The sequence below is a fragment of the Akebia trifoliata genome, chromosome 11 (assembly GCF_017979445.1).
Source record: "Akebia trifoliata isolate Shusen 1 chromosome 11, ASM1797944v1, whole genome shotgun sequence".
In the NCBI taxonomy this organism is placed as follows: domain Eukaryota; kingdom Viridiplantae; phylum Streptophyta; class Magnoliopsida; order Ranunculales; family Lardizabalaceae; genus Akebia; species Akebia trifoliata.
In genome coordinates, this window is record NC_141385.1 from 47005202 (window position 1) to 47023129 (window position 17928).

A 17928-nucleotide genomic window follows, 5' to 3' on the forward strand; every position below is an offset into this window, starting at 1 on the left:
CCTCAAGATGCATGATTCCCTCAAGATACATATTTTTATGGGGAAGTACAGTTTTATATCCCAATGCATATAGATATATAATTCCTGAACTTGTCACATCAAGAGAGTCGATTGAGTGTACCACATGAGCGGTCAGATTATCACGATTCTTTTTTGAATATGTCTGAAGAATCATGATAATCTGACTACCCCACTTGGCAACTCTCCTAATGTGATAAGTTTGGGAATCGTAAATCTCTATGCCTCTAGATAAACAATTGCACTTACCCATAAAAAAGTGTATCCCAAAGGGATCCTGTATCCCAAGGCGTACATATCTATGGTTCCCGAATATGTCATGTTGAGTCGATTGAATGTGGGCAGTCAGATTAGCACGACTCATGTCCGAAACTAAATTAGGGGTTGAAAGGACCCAATCGGGTCGATTGCTTGACGAGTCAACTCTATGAATCCAACAAATTGTGGGCCCACGACCCCTATATAAACTCCTCCATCCCCTACACATACGCGCATGGGAATCAAGAGCCAGGGTTTCCAGGTCCGATTCTTCGAATTTTCGCTCGGATTTCTCATCCCTTCTCTCCACTGATTTAGGTATGCATTTAATTCTATTCTATCATTCGAATCCTTTTTTTTTAAATTATTGAAACTGTTCTGGATTTTCTGTTATGTATCTTGATTTTGGTTCTTTAGGGTTTTAATTTCATTATTTTTACGTGATTTTGTTTGATTTTTTGTTATCTAGTGTATGTTTTTTTTTCATGATTTAGCGTTTTTGTTTGATTTAAGGTTTTAGTTAGGTAGATCTCCTAGTTTGTGGAATTTAGGGTTTGTTTTGTTGACAAAAATAAAGGCTTGCAGATCGTGGTTGTTCTTGATTTTAAGTGTTTTCAGAAGTTAGTGCTGAAGTTTTTCTTTGAACTACTTTTCCTTGCGATTGAAGGAGGCGAGGAAGTAAATCTCCAGAGGTTGAATTACCGATTTATCATGCAATTAGGGTTCTAGTGGTAGTGTTTTAAAAAATTTCATTTAAAGGGTAAAAATTATGGGTTAGATTTCTCTTGTAAATTAGTGTTCTTTTGGTTTTATTAAAATACTGAATATCATCATCTATTTTGGTTTTATAGGGTTAGCTTGAGAAATAGAAAAAAAAAAATTGGTATTTTTCTATTGTGGTAATTGGGGCACATTTTTAGAGATAAAGGCTACTGGTTGGCACTGTCAGGTAATTCTCCTGAAATCAGGGAAGCAAAAAAATTAATCTGTGATTTTCTGATTAATCTACAATTTTCTGATTAATCCCCGCTCCCTTTCAATTTCATATCTTCTTCAACCTTCAAATCTCAAGAGCTAGATAGGGTTTTTAGGGAGGTTGAAGTCTATGGTTTTTGGGAAGAAACCCAAAAATATCATTTTTATAACCTCCAAAAAAAAATTCTACTTTTATTTTTCTTCCTGAAACTTTCTAGATTAAATTTGACTGAAGCCCCACCAAATAGTTGCCGAATCCAGACCTGGTTACTATGCTGTTGGACATGTAGTTATTCAAGATAAATAACCTAGAGTGGAAGAGAAGTCCAATATCAAATATAAATTATAAGAAAGAAACTCAATATCAAATTCAATTGTATAAGAAAGCAACCCTGTGAACCCTTATGGGAAAGCTGAACTCTATGGTGTCGGGAGAGACATTATGTGAGGATCACTGATGTGGCGCATCTTCTCTAAAATCCCAATTTCAATATCTATATTCAATCTCTTTTGAGAAATTGTGTTAGGAACAAAGTTTCATGATCTAGATAAACTATGAGTTCAAGAGGAACTTTAATGACTGTGAGCTTGAGTCTATCACTAATTCATTAATTGCACATCATCTATGTGAATAGATCAAGTGGAGGAACAAAGGGTTTGAGATAATACTCGATATGGGATGTTTTCTGTCAAGTCATTTTACCAAACAATGTTGTCTCCTAATGAGGCTTCTTTTTCTTAGATTGTTGTTTGGTTGTCCCCAAGGTTCCTTCAAAGTAGCTTGATTTACAAAATTCTTACCATTGTCCATATCATTACTTGAGGTATTGTTATTGTGACTCGTTGCTTTCCTTGTAAGGCTGGCGGGAACACATTTTCCATGTGCTTATCCATTGCAGTTTTGCTTCATGAATCTGGTCTCATTTTTATCTTTTTAATCCTTGTTCAATATGAACTGGTGCTTCCCACTGTCTATATCATCATTATTTCATTTGTGGCAAAGAATTCTTTGGAGTTTGAATACTTTTTTGGTTTTTAGCAATTAGGAGGGAAAGGAATAATCTCTTATTTCAAGGAAAGAAGTGGTCAATTGAAGAAGTAATCATTAATGTTATGGGATTTCTGTTCTTTTGTTATAAAACTTTGAAGGAATGTAAAGCCCTCTTTTTTCAGGATTTACTCCAATGCTAATTAGGGTATTTCTTGGGGTTATGGTTTGATTTTGCTTGTTAATTTCTCTTTTATTGTTTTGATGTTTTCTTTGTGTATGTATATTTAGGGAGGGAGGGCGCTAAACCTACTTTTAATACATAACCGTCACTTGCTCATCTGGCCAATAGAAAAGAAGAATATTGATTTGTATGTATTGTTTTAACCAAGGATACTGAAGGAATGGGGAAAAGGAAGTCAAGGGCGAAGCCACCTCCTAAGAAGCGGATGGACAAGCTGGATACTGTATTCAGTTGTCCCTTTTGCAATCATGGAAGTAGTGTTGAGTGCCGCATGTAAGTGATTCCCCCCTCCAATTGTGTGTATGTACGTGTAGAGCTACCTTGTGGCACCGCCCTCAAATAGATCCTATAATATTTTATGGGTCCCACCTACCCATTAATCAGGTTGGTGGCATGAACAAAAAAACTAGAGAATAAAAAGATGATGTCAACCTTCTAAGTTCTGATATTAATATAGATCTAAACCAGGCCACCCCCAAGTCTATTTGATCAATGATCTCTTGGTTTAATTTGTACGTTGAACTTATAGGTTAATGGTAGGTTCTCTATGTTTTTTTGTATATATGGGGGCATCCACTAATTTTTCGTTGTGTGGTTTCAGTGATTTGAAGAATTTGATCGGTGAAGCCACATGCAGTATTTGCCAAGAGAGCTTCAGCACAACCATCAATGGTATGTTGGCAACCTAACTGAGTTGGTCAGAAGTTACTATCATATGTAGGTTTTGATCAAAGAAGCTGGCCTACCCTTTTGTTTCTTTGGACTTTGTTTTGAATGATATGATCTTGTAGACAAACTTGATCTTAACTTTTTTCTTAGCTGTCGAAATAATGCTGGTTCCGGAGATCTTAGCTGAAAAAAAGAGGTTTGAGTCCTCAAAAGAGGGGGGGTGGTCTTAGTTTGATGCTTGTTAGCCAATGAGACCTAGTTAGTCTGAACTCTTGAGATCTTTATAAACCTTAATTGAGCCTAAAATATAGAGAGCTCAAGACGGGATCAAAATGATTCCCAATTCTCTTTATATCCAATAACGCACTTGAAAAACAAAATTTCCTACATAGTAAACCTACAATGTTATGCTGAACTTTTATTTTGGGATGTTTGCAGCATTATCCGAGCCCATAGATGTGTACAGTGAATGGATTGATGAATGCGAACGAGTTAACAACCTTGAAGAAGATGCTGCTTAGTGGATAAATCTGTTGTGCAGTGATCCAGTTACACTGAAGTGAAAGAAAAATAAAATCAGAAACTGGTGTAAATGCTTTTAATTCATGTTCTTCCACCAACCAAAGATCATGGATGGTAAAGCTTTTGTAACCCTAATATCTCTCTACATGGGCATGTGGAAAAGAACTACTTTGTTAGGTTGTAGTGTAATTTAAGTGCTTGTCTGTGAAGTCTTTTATTTTGCTGCTCAATCAACACTTTCATTATATGTATCTTTATATATATGACTTTGGATTGAGCTGATTTTTTTTTTTTTTTTAAATATAAGTGTGATTTTAGGATGATACTGGTGAAGGAAATTAATTAATAATGAAAAAATGGTAAATTACCCTTTTTGGAATTATAACGGTTAGTGTTCTGGAATGGGGATAAAATTTTCAACCTTTTTGATAATTTATCCTATATTTAATTTTGTTATGTTAACGATGGTAGTTATCTGAAGTTTGATAGGGTTGATATATATATATATATATATATATATATATGGGTCCCATTCAGCAACAAACATTTTGGCAAAACATTTTTCACCAAAAATCAGCCCATTCCAAAACTTCTAGCCCCAGTTTACAAGTTGAAAAATCGTGGACCGTCCATTTTTTGTAAATCATTTTTGATGGGGTTAGAAGTTTTGGAATGGGCTGATTTTTGGTGATGATGATCTCCTCACCAAAAATCAGTCCATTCCAAAACCTCTAACCCATGTTTTGCCAAAATGTTTGTTGCTGAACATTTTCATATATATATATGATCTAGGAAATATTATGCTTCTTTTATAACATTATATATATAATATAATTATAAGATCTAGGAACCATGAATATTATGCTTCTTTTATAACATTATTGGGACCATACAGATACAATCACCAATAAAGGTGGTTTATGATTTAATATTGAACATGATGCTACAAAATACTATGAGTCACCACCATCTTATTTTTCCAATTAATGATCACCTCCTCCTCATAGGTTTCGAATTATCAGATCCACCATTGTTGAGCTCATCTCTCCTGTTAGGGGGATAAAACAATCAAGTCCACCCCTTTTTGTTACTGGTGGGTTCGTTGTTTCCTTAACCAGTTTTGAGGTTTAGTCAAAACCATTGGCACCATGGTTTGATCAATATTATGAGAGACATAACACTTACTTTTACAAATCCCAAAATTTTGTCAATATTAAAGAAGCCCCTTTGTTTTTAAATTTGACGATATATGCCCCCCTCTTGAGTCTTGACTTGAATCTTCTATTAGATTTAACATAAAATGCCTTAAATTTCTACCTCTACGAACGTTTTTTTTAAAACTATTCATCGTAACATCATTTCTTTCCAAATAAGGTCAACATGAGATTTAAAACTATATAGAGTTTGAAGGATAGGCTATTAGATTATAGAGAAGTAGCAGAGTTGGCCCATGTTGTAGGCATGACCGGCATCCTCTTTGGGATTAAGCCATTAAGGGAATAAAAGTTGAAATAAAAATAAAAAGAGTTTAAAGATTAAAATGGGTTAAAAATATATACAATAGAAGGGAAAATTATGAAAAAAATTAAAAAAAAAAAAAATTTATTTATCAAAAATAATCTAATTTTTGGAAAATTAGAAAAAAGATATAAATCCGGTCATTCAAAGATCGGTTTCTTCTCTCTCTTCACTTCTCTCTCCTCTTTCTCTCTTCTCTACATTTAAAAAATAAAAAATTGATTTTTTTTTTAAATAGCGGTCATTGAAAGATCGGTTTCTTCTCTCTTCACTTTTCTATCATCTTTCTCTCTCCTCTACATTTTAAAAAAAAAATTGATTTTTTTTTTAAATATCGATCATTCAAAGACCAGTTTCTTCTCTCTCCTCTTCATTTTAAAAAAAATTGAATTTTTTTTAAATACTAATTATTGAAAAATCAGTTTCTTCTCTCTTCAGTTCTCTCTCCTCTAATATATATAGTATAACAGTTAAATAACGGTAAAAAAACGACTACATAACAGTCGAATTTGAAAAAGAGGAGAGAGAATAAAATTCGATTTTTTTTAAAATATTAAGAGAAAGAGGAGAGAGAAGTGAAAAGAGAGAAGAAACCGGTTTTTCAATGACCGGTATTTTAAAAAAAATTTGATTTTTTTTTAAAAATGTAGAGGAGAGAGAGAAGAAACCAGTCTTTCAATGACTGATATTTTAAAAAAATTCAAATTTTTTTTAAATGTAGAGGAGAGAGAAAGATGATAGAAAAAATTAAGAAAAAAAAGAAACCAATCTTTCAATGATCGGTGTTTAAAAAAAAATTCGATTTTTTAATTTTTAAATGTAGAGGAGAGAGAAAGATGAGAGAGAAGTGAAGAGAGAGAAGAAACTGATCTTTAAATGATCAAATTTGTATCTTTTTTTTTTTAATTTTTCAAAAATTAGATTATTTTTTATAAATAATTTTTTTTTTGAATTTTTTTCATAATTTTTTCATAATAGAATCACAAGGTATGAAGAGAATAAAATGTAAATGGAATACACCAAAATTAATGTGAATAGGAAAACTATATCTCAAGTAAGAGTACCATTCAAAAGATTGTAACACCACTCATATTAATTAATTACCTCATCAGAACACTTTATTACCTCATCAAAACACTTTAGGTGGGACCAGCCAGGTTGATTGGTCTGATCTATTTTTATGGAAGAACCACTGTACTTGTAAAGCTAGGGCACCCTGTATTTTTCCTCATGGGGGAATTGAATAATGATATTGTAGGAAAGAAAGGGTCCCACTAATCAAACATACAAGTGTGATTTTTTTGCAGATTTCCTACCATCATCACCTTTTTTTTTTATTCCACTTTCCCTCTTCTTCTTTCTCTTGCGGACCCACATTTGTCTCATCCAACAGTTTAATTTTTATTATATACTCCAAAGAAATATATTCTATTAGTGAGATGCCCTGTACTTTGATCAAATTAGTAATGACCCCTTATGAAATCAAATTTGATGTCATTCAACCCTGATCCAATTGTTTTCGAATCTAATTTGGATCCTAATATTGGGATCATATAAAACACCAATCCAACAAGGGTCCAATCAATTCTTCTCGGATCAGTGCCCCCCCAATTCCTATTGTAAATCCGATATAGGACTTAAAATTGATCGAATTTGGGCCAGATATGAGTATATCCATATCTATATCCGATTTTTTTATTTGGATCTGGATTTGGGTCAATTCTTATTAGTTAAAATCATATCCAAATCATATTGCTTTTTACTAAATCTAGATTCGACATGATCAAATTACTTGATTCGAGACAGATAATTTCAAAGTGTTCAATATTTTTTTTTTTATATTATTCTATTTTACTATTATAATTTATTTATTTTATGATAATTCATTTATTTTATGATAATAGATAAAATATATTTTGAAAAACATAAAAATATAATTTTTTAAAGTAATATATCATTCGGATCTAGACGGATATATAGGGATGGATTTGTATCCGACTCGGGTCCAACTCAAGTCAAGAGACATTAACTTGTATCCGACTCATATTTTTATTCAGATCTATTCCATTGGACCAAGCCCGCTAAATTTAGATTTGGAACGCTTAGATTTCGGATAAAATCCTACCCACTTTATGCCCTAATTGACAGCCGTTTATATGATTCCAACTCTAGAGTCCACACCCAATCCATTCAATCTAGTAGAAAAGGTTTGGATTGGATATTATTCAATCGAATTGAATCAGATTCCGAATTATAATCTAACCCATTGCTTGATGACATCAAAAAAACATGTTTGAAGATCGAATCGACTAGTTGCATAGCATCCATTACCAATTGCACTCCATCAGTTAAAAACTCCCCTTTGCCCTTCATTTGAATGATTGCACTTCAAAAATAATAATAAAATATTGCACTCCTTTTCTTCTTCTTCTTCATCAATCATGTCTAGATAAATTATTGTTGATTTAATCATTTTTGTACCATCTAATCTATGTGCAAACATTACAAATCCCTTATAATCACTCTGTGTCCTGATTGACAAATCAAGGAACGATTGGTTTTGAAGATTTTACAGCCATTGTGAGGCTTAAGAAACTCGTTGGAATCCATGTTAACACATCGGTCAGATCAATGATCACGAAATTCCAAGAATAAAGATTGGAAAAACCAATACCTTAAATTACTATTGCCAAGGAGAATATGAGCAAAATCAATCTCAAGAAAAATAGAGCACCGATATAGAAGAAGTCATGGGAAGATGAATAAGTCCCTAAATGATAAGATAGCCATAATGAAATGCAATTAGTAAGTTAAAATCAAAATTTAAAAAATAAGTATTTTATTTTTAAATAAAAAAATAAAAAATTAAGGTTAGAGTGCAACCAACAACTAGTATTAGTGTGCAACTAGTATTATTCCGCCCCTTTAAAATTTTAATCCCAACAAAGTAACATTAAAAGCATGAACTCTGACCTCTCACTATCATATCTCTCACTCATAACTCTCACATGACACAAAGAAGCAAAGTCCCTTCAATCGAGGGTACTTTGGTACAACCACCTTATTCATGATTCACACCATCAGCCATTCTCTTCCACGTGTTCACCTTAGACGCCTTCATTTTCACTTTTTTGGATCCATCTGCTTTTTTCCGTTCTCGATTTACTTTTTGACTAACTTTCAGCCAGAGATAACATAGGTGTTCTAGTTTTTTTCTGAACTACTGACTTCAGTCTTTCATTAGAGACTCATGTAAAATGACTTAAATGATATATTTAATTTCATGTAAAAAAAAATTCTTGATTTTTCTTTTTTCAAAAAAACTATTAGAAAAAAGTGATTTAGAATTAAGATCTCCATTAGTTCCTAGGGAAGCTTAATACCACTACTGATAAATATAGTAATTATGGAGGATAAAAATCCCCAAACTATCAAAGATTGCAATGTGTCATCTTTGAATTTTCGGTGGAGAGAAAGATCGAAAAAATCAAATACAGGCGATGGTCTTATGTTTGGGTAAAATCAACAGATTTTGTATTAATTGCTGATTTTTTTAAAGAAAAAAACAAAAAAATTCTAGTCTCAATCAATTAATTGGTGATTTATTTGGCGGATTTCCTATTCAATGTTGAAATTTTTTATGACTACATTGATAAACATCTAAATAAACGATATTTACTAGGCCAAGAGCACATGCTCGAGAAAAGACTTCTGTAATTGATTGACCAAAATGAGGACCAGAATGTCATGAGCACAGTAACAAAAATCAGCATTCTTTTGAAAGAAAGAAAAAAATGCTTCTTTGAATCTCCGACGATTAAAAAAATTAAAAAAATGTGATTTTTTCATTTATAACAAAGAAAAACATCGTTTTATTCTCATTTCTTTTTTATAGGAAAAAAGAAAACTAAACATTTTTTTTTTTAAATGTGGGATTTGATACATAATAAATTTTGGTGATTCATAAATGTAAAAATATGGGATTTGACGACAATAACTTAATTTTATGAATTTTCATATTATATATATTTCATAAATTTTAATGTATACTTTTTATCTTTTATTTTTATTGTTTTTTTTCCCATTTTCAATGTTTTTTTTTTTTTTTTTTTTTTTTTTTTGAGTTTTCCTTTACTGTTTTAAACCTGTACTCCAACTTTGTGACTATGGTCATGAGCAATAGGTCTTACATGTAAGGGGTATCAGTCCCATGACTTAAAATATTGTTTCTAAAGTCCATATTAAATTATCATATTCAACTTTCAAGATATTTTTATTTTGTAAATTTTTTAAATACTAGTCTCAGACAACATACGCCCTGAAAGACGCTTGAACCTAAAAATCCTATCTTGCTCTTGACATTTGAAATCGAAGGAGATAGAATTTAAAATTAAGGTCGAAAGTAAATATTTTACTCTAGAAGTTGAAGCCGACAGAATTTTGGAGAGAAATTAAGGATTTTGTTAGATTGAGGATATTTTGATCATTTTTAGTTCATCTCTATCTCTATACTCGACCCACATTTTGAGGCTCTCCATTATAAAAGCAGTTGAGATGGAAGAATACTCTTTACTCGCCCGAAGGAAAATGTAACCCTGAAAAATCATTAAATTGTAAAACACAAGTATTGCTCGCTACGAAATTCGTGTTTTTCCCCTACGTTTCATTAGCTCACTTGATTGAAATTCAGGTTCACAGTTCGGCACTTTAGAACAACAATCTTGGCAGGGATAGGTAGAGATAATCCATTTATTTGCTAGCGTAGGTTCGTTATTTCGATTAACTTGTGCTTATATGATTCAAACATGCGAGTTACATGTGCAATTATAATGTTAAATAATTAGACAGAAATATTTTTCCTCTTATTTCAACTGTTTATTTAATTTACAACCTCAAAAGGTTCTTGAGGTTTGAAAAGTCCAAAATATACTTTTGGCCCACTTTATATACAGCCGACAATCAATCTGATTAGTGATTTGTAATGGGTGGCTGTATTTGCACACATCAAAATGGCTAATCGTACCCACTTGCTTGTGATACCCATCTAAGAGTCGAAATATCTAATTGTACATACCTAATTCATATATATGTTTTTTGTCTAATTCTCATTGCACCCATTTAAAAGATATCAAACCCATTTTACATGATTGAAAGAGTGCCACATCAGTGATACAATTAGATCCGACACTTAAAATATTGAGAGTTTGGTAATTGTTTACTTTTAAAGACATGGATCGAAGTCATGATCACAAGGGACTGCAATGTAATTTTTCTTCTAGAATACCTCTCTCTCGTCCATTGAAATTGTGCTACAAAGTTGCTACAAGAACCGTGTACTATAGAGGATCTGACCCAACCAGAACCGTGGAAAGATGTTTAAAAACTTGACCCAACCGGTGGTTCAACTGGATTTTGTAATAAAATAGATTAAGCTAATGACTCATGTTTTTTTTTTGTAGTATTATCCTTTTAATGAATAAAAGTATTTTAATAAAAAAAATATTATATTTTTAAATAAATATAGATGAGGCACTCTAAAGGTGGATCGAACGGATAATTCAATTGGATCGATTAGATTTTGTAATGTATTGATTTGACAAATGAATCATCAATTTTTTTAGTATTATCTTTTTATGAATACAAATAAAGGTATTTACAAAAAAGAAAAATTATATACATGTTTTTATAATAAGTACTTATCAATATGGTTCAACCAATTTGATAAATATTTGGTTTGATAATCGATTCCATGTTAAGACCTTGAGTCCTTAAATCATAGAATCGTGATAATATGATATTCCCCAACGCCCTCATCATAGAACTGTAGATCATTTGTCTCAGGAAACACAAGAAAAAATTTATGATTATGCATATTCCGAGGCAAATGATCTTACGATTGTGTGATGGGAGCGTGTGTTAGAGGGGGCATTAACCACCCTCTAATTCAATTTTATTGGATTAATGTTTCTCAAAAACTTGAAAAATATGTATGTGTTTTTCTAAAGTACCTTGATTTATATTCGTTCATGAAAAGATAACACTCACAAAAACCGATGGTTGAGAGTCAAATTGATTTTATTTCAAGATCGAATCAAACCCGGTTGGGTCCGGTTTTAAAAACACTGAACTCAGATCAATCATCTTCGTCGTATTTGGCGGCTTGAAAGAAGGGGTATTATCGTCATTTAAAATAAAACGATTCTTTTATAGTTTTTGTGTAAAATCTTCATCTTTGCATTTGCAACATTTTTTAACAAAACTACTCTTTTTCTTCAACTTTTTCTTATTTTCGGATTGATGGGCGAAAGTAACGATGGACTCTGAGAGAACTCATAGAAGTGGAAGTAGTGAGCTCTTCATCTGCTTCACCTCAAGTCCTCTTCATCAATGAAGCTCTCTTCAAAGTCGATTCTCAGCCCAGCTCGTACAGACAAGTTCCATGAACCAACTTTGTCCTTCTCTTCGTCTCTAAGTAGGAGACTTAGAAGCAATGGAAGCATTAAAGGTGGGCAATCGTCGCCAATGTTCCCAACGGGAAGCAAGAAGAGAGGTTATGGATTCGATAATCCAGAACCCTCGTCTCCTAAGGTTACGTGCATTGGACAAGTTCGAGTTAAAACGAAGAAAAAACAGGTGAAGAAGATGAGAACAAGATCGAGAAGATATGGGGAAGTAAGTTTCAGAAAAACAGAGCAAACCCAGGAAGGATTTCAGCAGAAACAGTGTTTCCCACATAGAAATCAGAAATGGGTTCATCTTCCTTTAACGATTTGTGAGACTTTAAGGGCTTTTGGTGCCGAGTTCAATTGTTTCCTCCCTTGTGGAGGACGGTCTTCTTGTTCTTCAATGAATGAGAGAGAGAAGGAAGAGAAGAGGACAACAGTAGCAACCACTACAACAAGTACTACAAGTTCTTGTGGGGCGATTTTTGCGAGGTGGTTGATGGATTTGCAGGATGGGGAGGACGAGAAGAGGAGAGAGATGGATTTTTTAGAGGGAGAAGAGAAAATTGTAAATGGGTTTGGTGAGTTTGAGATCAAAGAGAAGAAAGAAGTAAGGGAGGTAATTGAGGAGAGGCTAAGTGGTTGTGTTCCTCCGAAAAATGCTCTGTTGTTGATGAGATGCAGATCAGAGCCTTTGAGAATGTCTGCTCTTGTTAATCGATTCTGGGATTCTCCTAACATTAGAGAAGAAGGTGAAGAAGAATATTTTGATGAAGAAGACGAAGAGAGTGAAGAAGAAGAGAAGTTAGATTCAGAAACAGTGGAAGAAGTAGAGGAAATATCAGCTAAAGCTGAAGCTTTTGAAGACCAAGAAAGCTCACAAGAGGAAGAAAACCCATTGAAGCCTAAAGAAGAAATCGATTTAAATGGGTCTTCTCTTGAAAACCCAGTAATCGAAAAGGAAGGAGAGGGAAAATCCAAGTTGCAAGAGCGATTAGTAGAGAACGAAGAGAGCAGAGTACGTTTTTCTTCTTATTCTGAAATGTTCGTACAGTTAGAGGAAGAAAGGGTTGACAAGTCAACGGAAGAGATGGAAACGCAAGAGAGATCTGCTGCAACAGTAAGAGAGCAAGAAGACCGAGTCTATGAAGAAGATAAACAAAAGTCAAAAGAGAGAGAAAGGGCTATGTTGCCAGATTGCTTGTTGTTGATGATGTGTGAGCCAAAGCTATCGATGGAGGTATCGAAGGAGACATGGGTTTGTAGTACGGACTTCATCAAATGCCGTCCAAATAAAAAAGTCGTAATAATGGACGGTGGAGATGATTGTAAGAACAGAAACAGCACAGACTCTTATCCTGCGCAGCCGCTGCAGCAACAACACCAAGAACAACAGATTCAGGAGGTGGGCCCATCCATGGCGACCATGATCCAGGAGAAGCTAGTGAACGCCGTGGCGTACGAACCGTTCGTACTTACGCGCTGCAAGTCTGAGCCGTTGAGATCATCGGCTAAGCTTGTTTCTGAGGCTTGCTCTTGGAAGAACATGAAGATTGAGACTCATCGACACGGCGTTAGTGCGGCTGGAGTCGGCTTCTAAGTTCTAAGCTGAGCCGATATGTAAGGGGTGTTTGTCATTTCCTTTCGATGGTATTTCTGTAAATCGGCTACTATGAAAATTTTCATTTCAAATTATTTGTACTTTAGCTTAAGGGTGTCCATGGCTACCCATTTAACCGAAATCGAACTGGAATCAGAACCGAACACCCCTCTTCCAAATCCCTTCTTATTGGAATCGAACCAATAAGAGTCAGGTCTAAAATGGAATCGAACCGATAGGAATCGGAATTGTTAGGTTCCATCCAATGGGTACCCGCAGGATACTCGATTTTGTTATTTTTTTCTATACTATAGATGATTTAAGATATTTTTTTATTTAAAAAATAAATATATATTATATAAAATTTTTCAATTTTTCATATAAATTATCGATTGAAACTTAAAATGAGTTACTCTTCTAAACAATTAGTACTTTTAACAAAGATAAATTTTTATTTTAGAAAAAAATTATTAATTTGTATCTTAAGTATAACAAATAATCACAAACTTAACAATTTTGTTATGTAATTTTTTTAAAGGAAATTTTTTTTATAATGATTTGAAATACTTTTGTTTCTCATTAAATTCTTGAGATTTGAAATCGATAGGTACCTGTGATTTTTTACAGTTCTAGTTTCGATTTCATTTATTTTGGAATTGAATCCGGAATCAAACTAATATGATGGTATGGTTCTAAGTTCCTTCGGAACCAACCCATTGACACTCCTAGTTTAGCTATTTATTTTATGTACTTTTTCATCTCTTGTATATTGGGGATGGCAACGGATCAATTTGGTATTGGATCAATACCACTCCAATATTGATTCGAAAATTTGTAAATATGTACCTGATTTGATCTGTTCTAATCTGAACGAATAAATAAATATGTAAACTGAATCCGATCTGTTTCATTTATTTTGGAATTGAATCTGGAATCAAACTAATATAATGGTTATGATTCTAAGTTCCTTCATAACCAAATTAGAATCAATCCATTGACACTCCTAGTTTAGCTATTTATTTTATGTACTTTCTGTTTCATCTCTTGTATATTTGGGATGGCGACGGATCAATACCACTCTAATATCAATTCGAAAATTTGTAAATATGTACCTGATTTGATCTAAACGAATGAATGAATATGTAAACTGAATCCGATCAGTTTCACTCCTTCCCTAATCCAAAATCGATCCAATCCAATTCGAACATGCCTAATTTTCAAATGATCAATGTTCAATATATTTAAAAAATATAAAATCATATAAAAATTTTAAAAATTTGCTTTTCAACTACAAATATAGGGGGAAACCAAAAAGACAAAAATATTTTATCTATATATATTTATATGAAATTAATAATTATAAAAAAATTATTAAAATATGTTTGGATCGGATTTTATTTAGAACGGATCGGAGTAGATCCGAATCCAATCCGAAATTGTTTTGGATATAAAATTCCTATCCGATCCAAAATTTTAATTTTTAATTTTTTTTTTATTGGACCAATTCGGACCTTAGATATATTTCGGATCATTACCAGCCCTATGTATAACTGTAGAATTTAAATTAACATTGTATAGGTTAGAATTTGGATTAAATATTGGCCTACATGTGGCAAGAATGAAGAGAGGTTGGAAGGATAGTAGGGATTGTAGTCAGGCACAATTCAACCCCGATGTACTTGCAATGAAGACCAATTCAACTTGGTTTTTCACTTTTCAGAGTAGAAGAGCATATGGTTGGGTTGGAGTTCAATTATTCTTATGGTTGATCGTGTCAATCACGTTCTTTCCTAAATGACTTCTTATCTTGTGAGAGTATTTTTTTTAATTTACCCGATTAGAAAAAAGAATCATTGAGAATCCCCTTTAAGAAAAAGGGGTGACGTATTTGTTATAATGGTTAAGAAAATGGATTATTTGTATAAATAGTTGAGGTGGTTATGAGGGAGAGGACTTTGGAGAGTGGTTCAATTGAATAATCGTATCTTTTCTAACTTTTATTTTAACTTGAACGTCAGATGATACATGTTTTAGTTAGGTGAAGGAAGAGGAATTCACCATTAAAACTAGCATTGAGTGGGGGTTTGAAGTAAGTTCAAGAGAATATCTCCACAAATTTCTTATATAAAAACAAAATCTATAATACGATTTATATATTTAATCACATTTATTGGAATGGGTCTATATTAAATTTGAACATAAATTGTTGTTTTATAATCAAATCTAATAACCTAGCGAGTTGAATCCTTATCAAAATCCAAATCTTCGAAGTTACTAAATGAGATCCTTATTAAAATCCAAATCTTCTAGTTTCAAAGTTATTAGATCATAACGAATCAGATTTGGGTCTAATATGATCCATTGATAGCCTTAGTTCTCCCTCTCGTTTTGTGTTTAAAATTGGGTGATCTTCTCGTCGCATGTTGAGAAACTTTTATAGGATGGAGAAGATCAACCATAGGGATTAATAAAAATAAATACTATATTTAAGAGGAGTATATTATTAAATTGAACTTTTGGATGAGACAAATATGGGTCCACAAGAGAAAGAAGAAGAAGAAATGTGATGATCGATGGTACGAAATCTGCAAAATCACTTGTATGTTTGATTACTGGGACCCTTTCTTTCCTACAATATCATTACCCCCCAATGAGAGAAAAAAAAAATACAGAGTCTGGGGGAGGACGGTACACCATTGAGTTAAAAGTACAGTGGATACATTTTCCTCTCATAGAAATATAGATCAGACAAGAAATTATTCTGGTCCCACCTTAAAGAGTTGTAATGATGTAATTAACATGAACGGCTTCGATGCTGTTGAATTTGATTTCTATTTGGGCATTATTGGTCAAGGTCAACGATACAGTTTTTTTTTCTATTAGTCAAGGTCAACGATTCAATTTTATTTCTATTGGTGCACTATTAGTATCCACTCTGGATATAAATGTATTAAATTGCAATTGATATGAAACGTAGTTTTGTATTGACTTTAATGCATTTTTTTTTTTTTTTTTTTGTAGTAAAGCTTTCACCATTGTTGATCGATAGCTTCCCTCTTTTTTTTTTTTTTTTTTTTTGAGAAGGTTAAGATATCTTCATTAGGGATATTTCTCTCCTACTCACTTGTCCTCTACTCAAAAATTTTAATTTTAAGATTTAAAATCTTAAAATGGGTCAATCAGACAACATAGATGATCACATTGTCAATTTAAAACCACACTCTTCAATATTTTATCAAAAAACTCATATTAAAAAAAAGTATTTTTCAAGCTTGATCTAAGGAATTGAAAATGATGGCTACTAAGTATCCAAATTTAAAATCAAAATTCAACTGTGAAAAATAAGGGGTTTTTTTTTTTTCTATTTTTTTTTATTATTAAAAAAACTCATAGAATTTCGTCCTCTACAACCCCGTGGCGTCGGATCATGTTTACTTTTGAATGCCACAAGGTGATCTGATTAGTAAGTTTCTGTTTTCCCCCTTCATTAGTATTACTCACTTCGATTTGAAGAAGAAGATGCTTTGGACATCCTTGGCTAGACCTTTGATAAGCTTTTATTTATTTATTTTTTAATATTTTATGATTATTTCTAGTTACTCCCTTGGGGATTGAGGGAAATCTTACACTAAATTTGATTTTTAATAAAATACAAGGTACACTACGGGAATCAATATAGAAATCATTAATAAAAATTAAATAAGGCAAAATAAAGAATTTACGTGATTTGACAAGATTACTTAGGTCCACGAGTGTTGTGTAAAAGGTGTATCAAATCGAAGTATAAATAAATATAACTTCGACCTAGGGTTTTCCGATTTTGAGAAAACATATTTAAAAGAGAGCGAGATGTAGAAGGGTAAATCCTTCTGTAACATTTGCTTGTTATAGTGAATAAGATTGATGAGAGAAGGTTGAACCTCATAAAGTTTCTATGTTTGGGTTTTCTGTTTTATTTCTTATCGATAAAAGCAAATAAAGTCACTAAACACTAACTTGAGAGATACAATCTAATTTTATTAATTTTTCTATATATATTGAGTGATGTATTTTGTTTAAAAGTATGGCAGTTTAGATCTTTCTTAACAAATATGAACATTATACTCTTTGTCTTTGTCTGCTTGGACATCCAACATTATCAAATAACAACCTCATGTGTTGTAGTCAAAATAAAAGAATAAAAAAAGAATTCAAGAAAATCTATCTCCTTAATATTTCCTATTTTCTAACCTAAAACTGGTGATTTGAAATAAGAAATAAAAATAAGTGACCTCAGATATTTTATTTAAAACTAGGGGTGGCTACCTGACTTGCAAAATTGGATATTTTATTTGATGTTGGTTCAATTCTTTATTGGAAGGTATTAGGTATATGGTTGGGTTGGACACATCACAGGCATCTAAGATTAAGTAGCTAATCAGTAAAACCAAATTATTATTATTATTATTATTATTATTATTTACACAACACCTACTCAAGGGTAAAAACTTCTATTGGCACCTGAACTTTTACTTATTACACATCGACTAAATTTAAAAAATAAAAAATTAATAGGTGAAAATACTATTCTTTCTCTTTAGGAAAGAATTTACGTCTGGATATTTTTCTTCTCTTTGATGGAAACATATTGAAAAGTGAAGAGTACAAGATCAACATCAAAAGGTCGGAGTAGATGATCGTTGTTGATATTGGC

The 17928-nt window shown here is 32.4% G+C and overlaps 2 protein-coding genes across 4 annotated transcripts; both read left to right on the forward strand.

The window, feature by feature from the left end:
* The first annotated feature begins 458 nt into the window (after positions 1-458).
* Positions 459-3904, forward strand: LOC147392181 (transcription elongation factor 1 homolog). 3 transcript variants are annotated; one of them, XM_086459465.1, is made up of 4 exons: positions 459-594; positions 2632-2756; positions 3085-3155; positions 3591-3904. In XM_086459465.1, the coding sequence occupies exons 2-4, from the start codon at positions 2644-2646 to the stop codon at positions 3671-3673; spliced, it is 267 nt and encodes an 88-aa protein (XP_086315591.1). In that variant the 5' UTR covers positions 459-594; positions 2632-2643; the 3' UTR covers positions 3674-3904. The 3 variants fall into 3 exon arrangements, with proteins under 3 accessions (XP_086315591.1, XP_086315593.1, XP_086315592.1); XM_086459467.1 differs by having other exon boundaries at positions 474-594; positions 2642-2756; XM_086459466.1 differs by having other exon boundaries at positions 499-594; positions 2531-2756.
* A 7518-nt stretch (positions 3905-11422) lies between these two features.
* On the forward strand, positions 11423-13330 carry LOC147392182 (uncharacterized). Its single transcript, XM_086459464.1, has one exon. It carries the CDS (start codon positions 11580-11582, stop codon positions 13233-13235), a length of 1656 nt encoding a protein of 551 aa, XP_086315590.1. The 5' UTR covers positions 11423-11579; the 3' UTR covers positions 13236-13330.
* The last annotated feature ends 4598 nt before the right edge of the window (positions 13331-17928 follow it).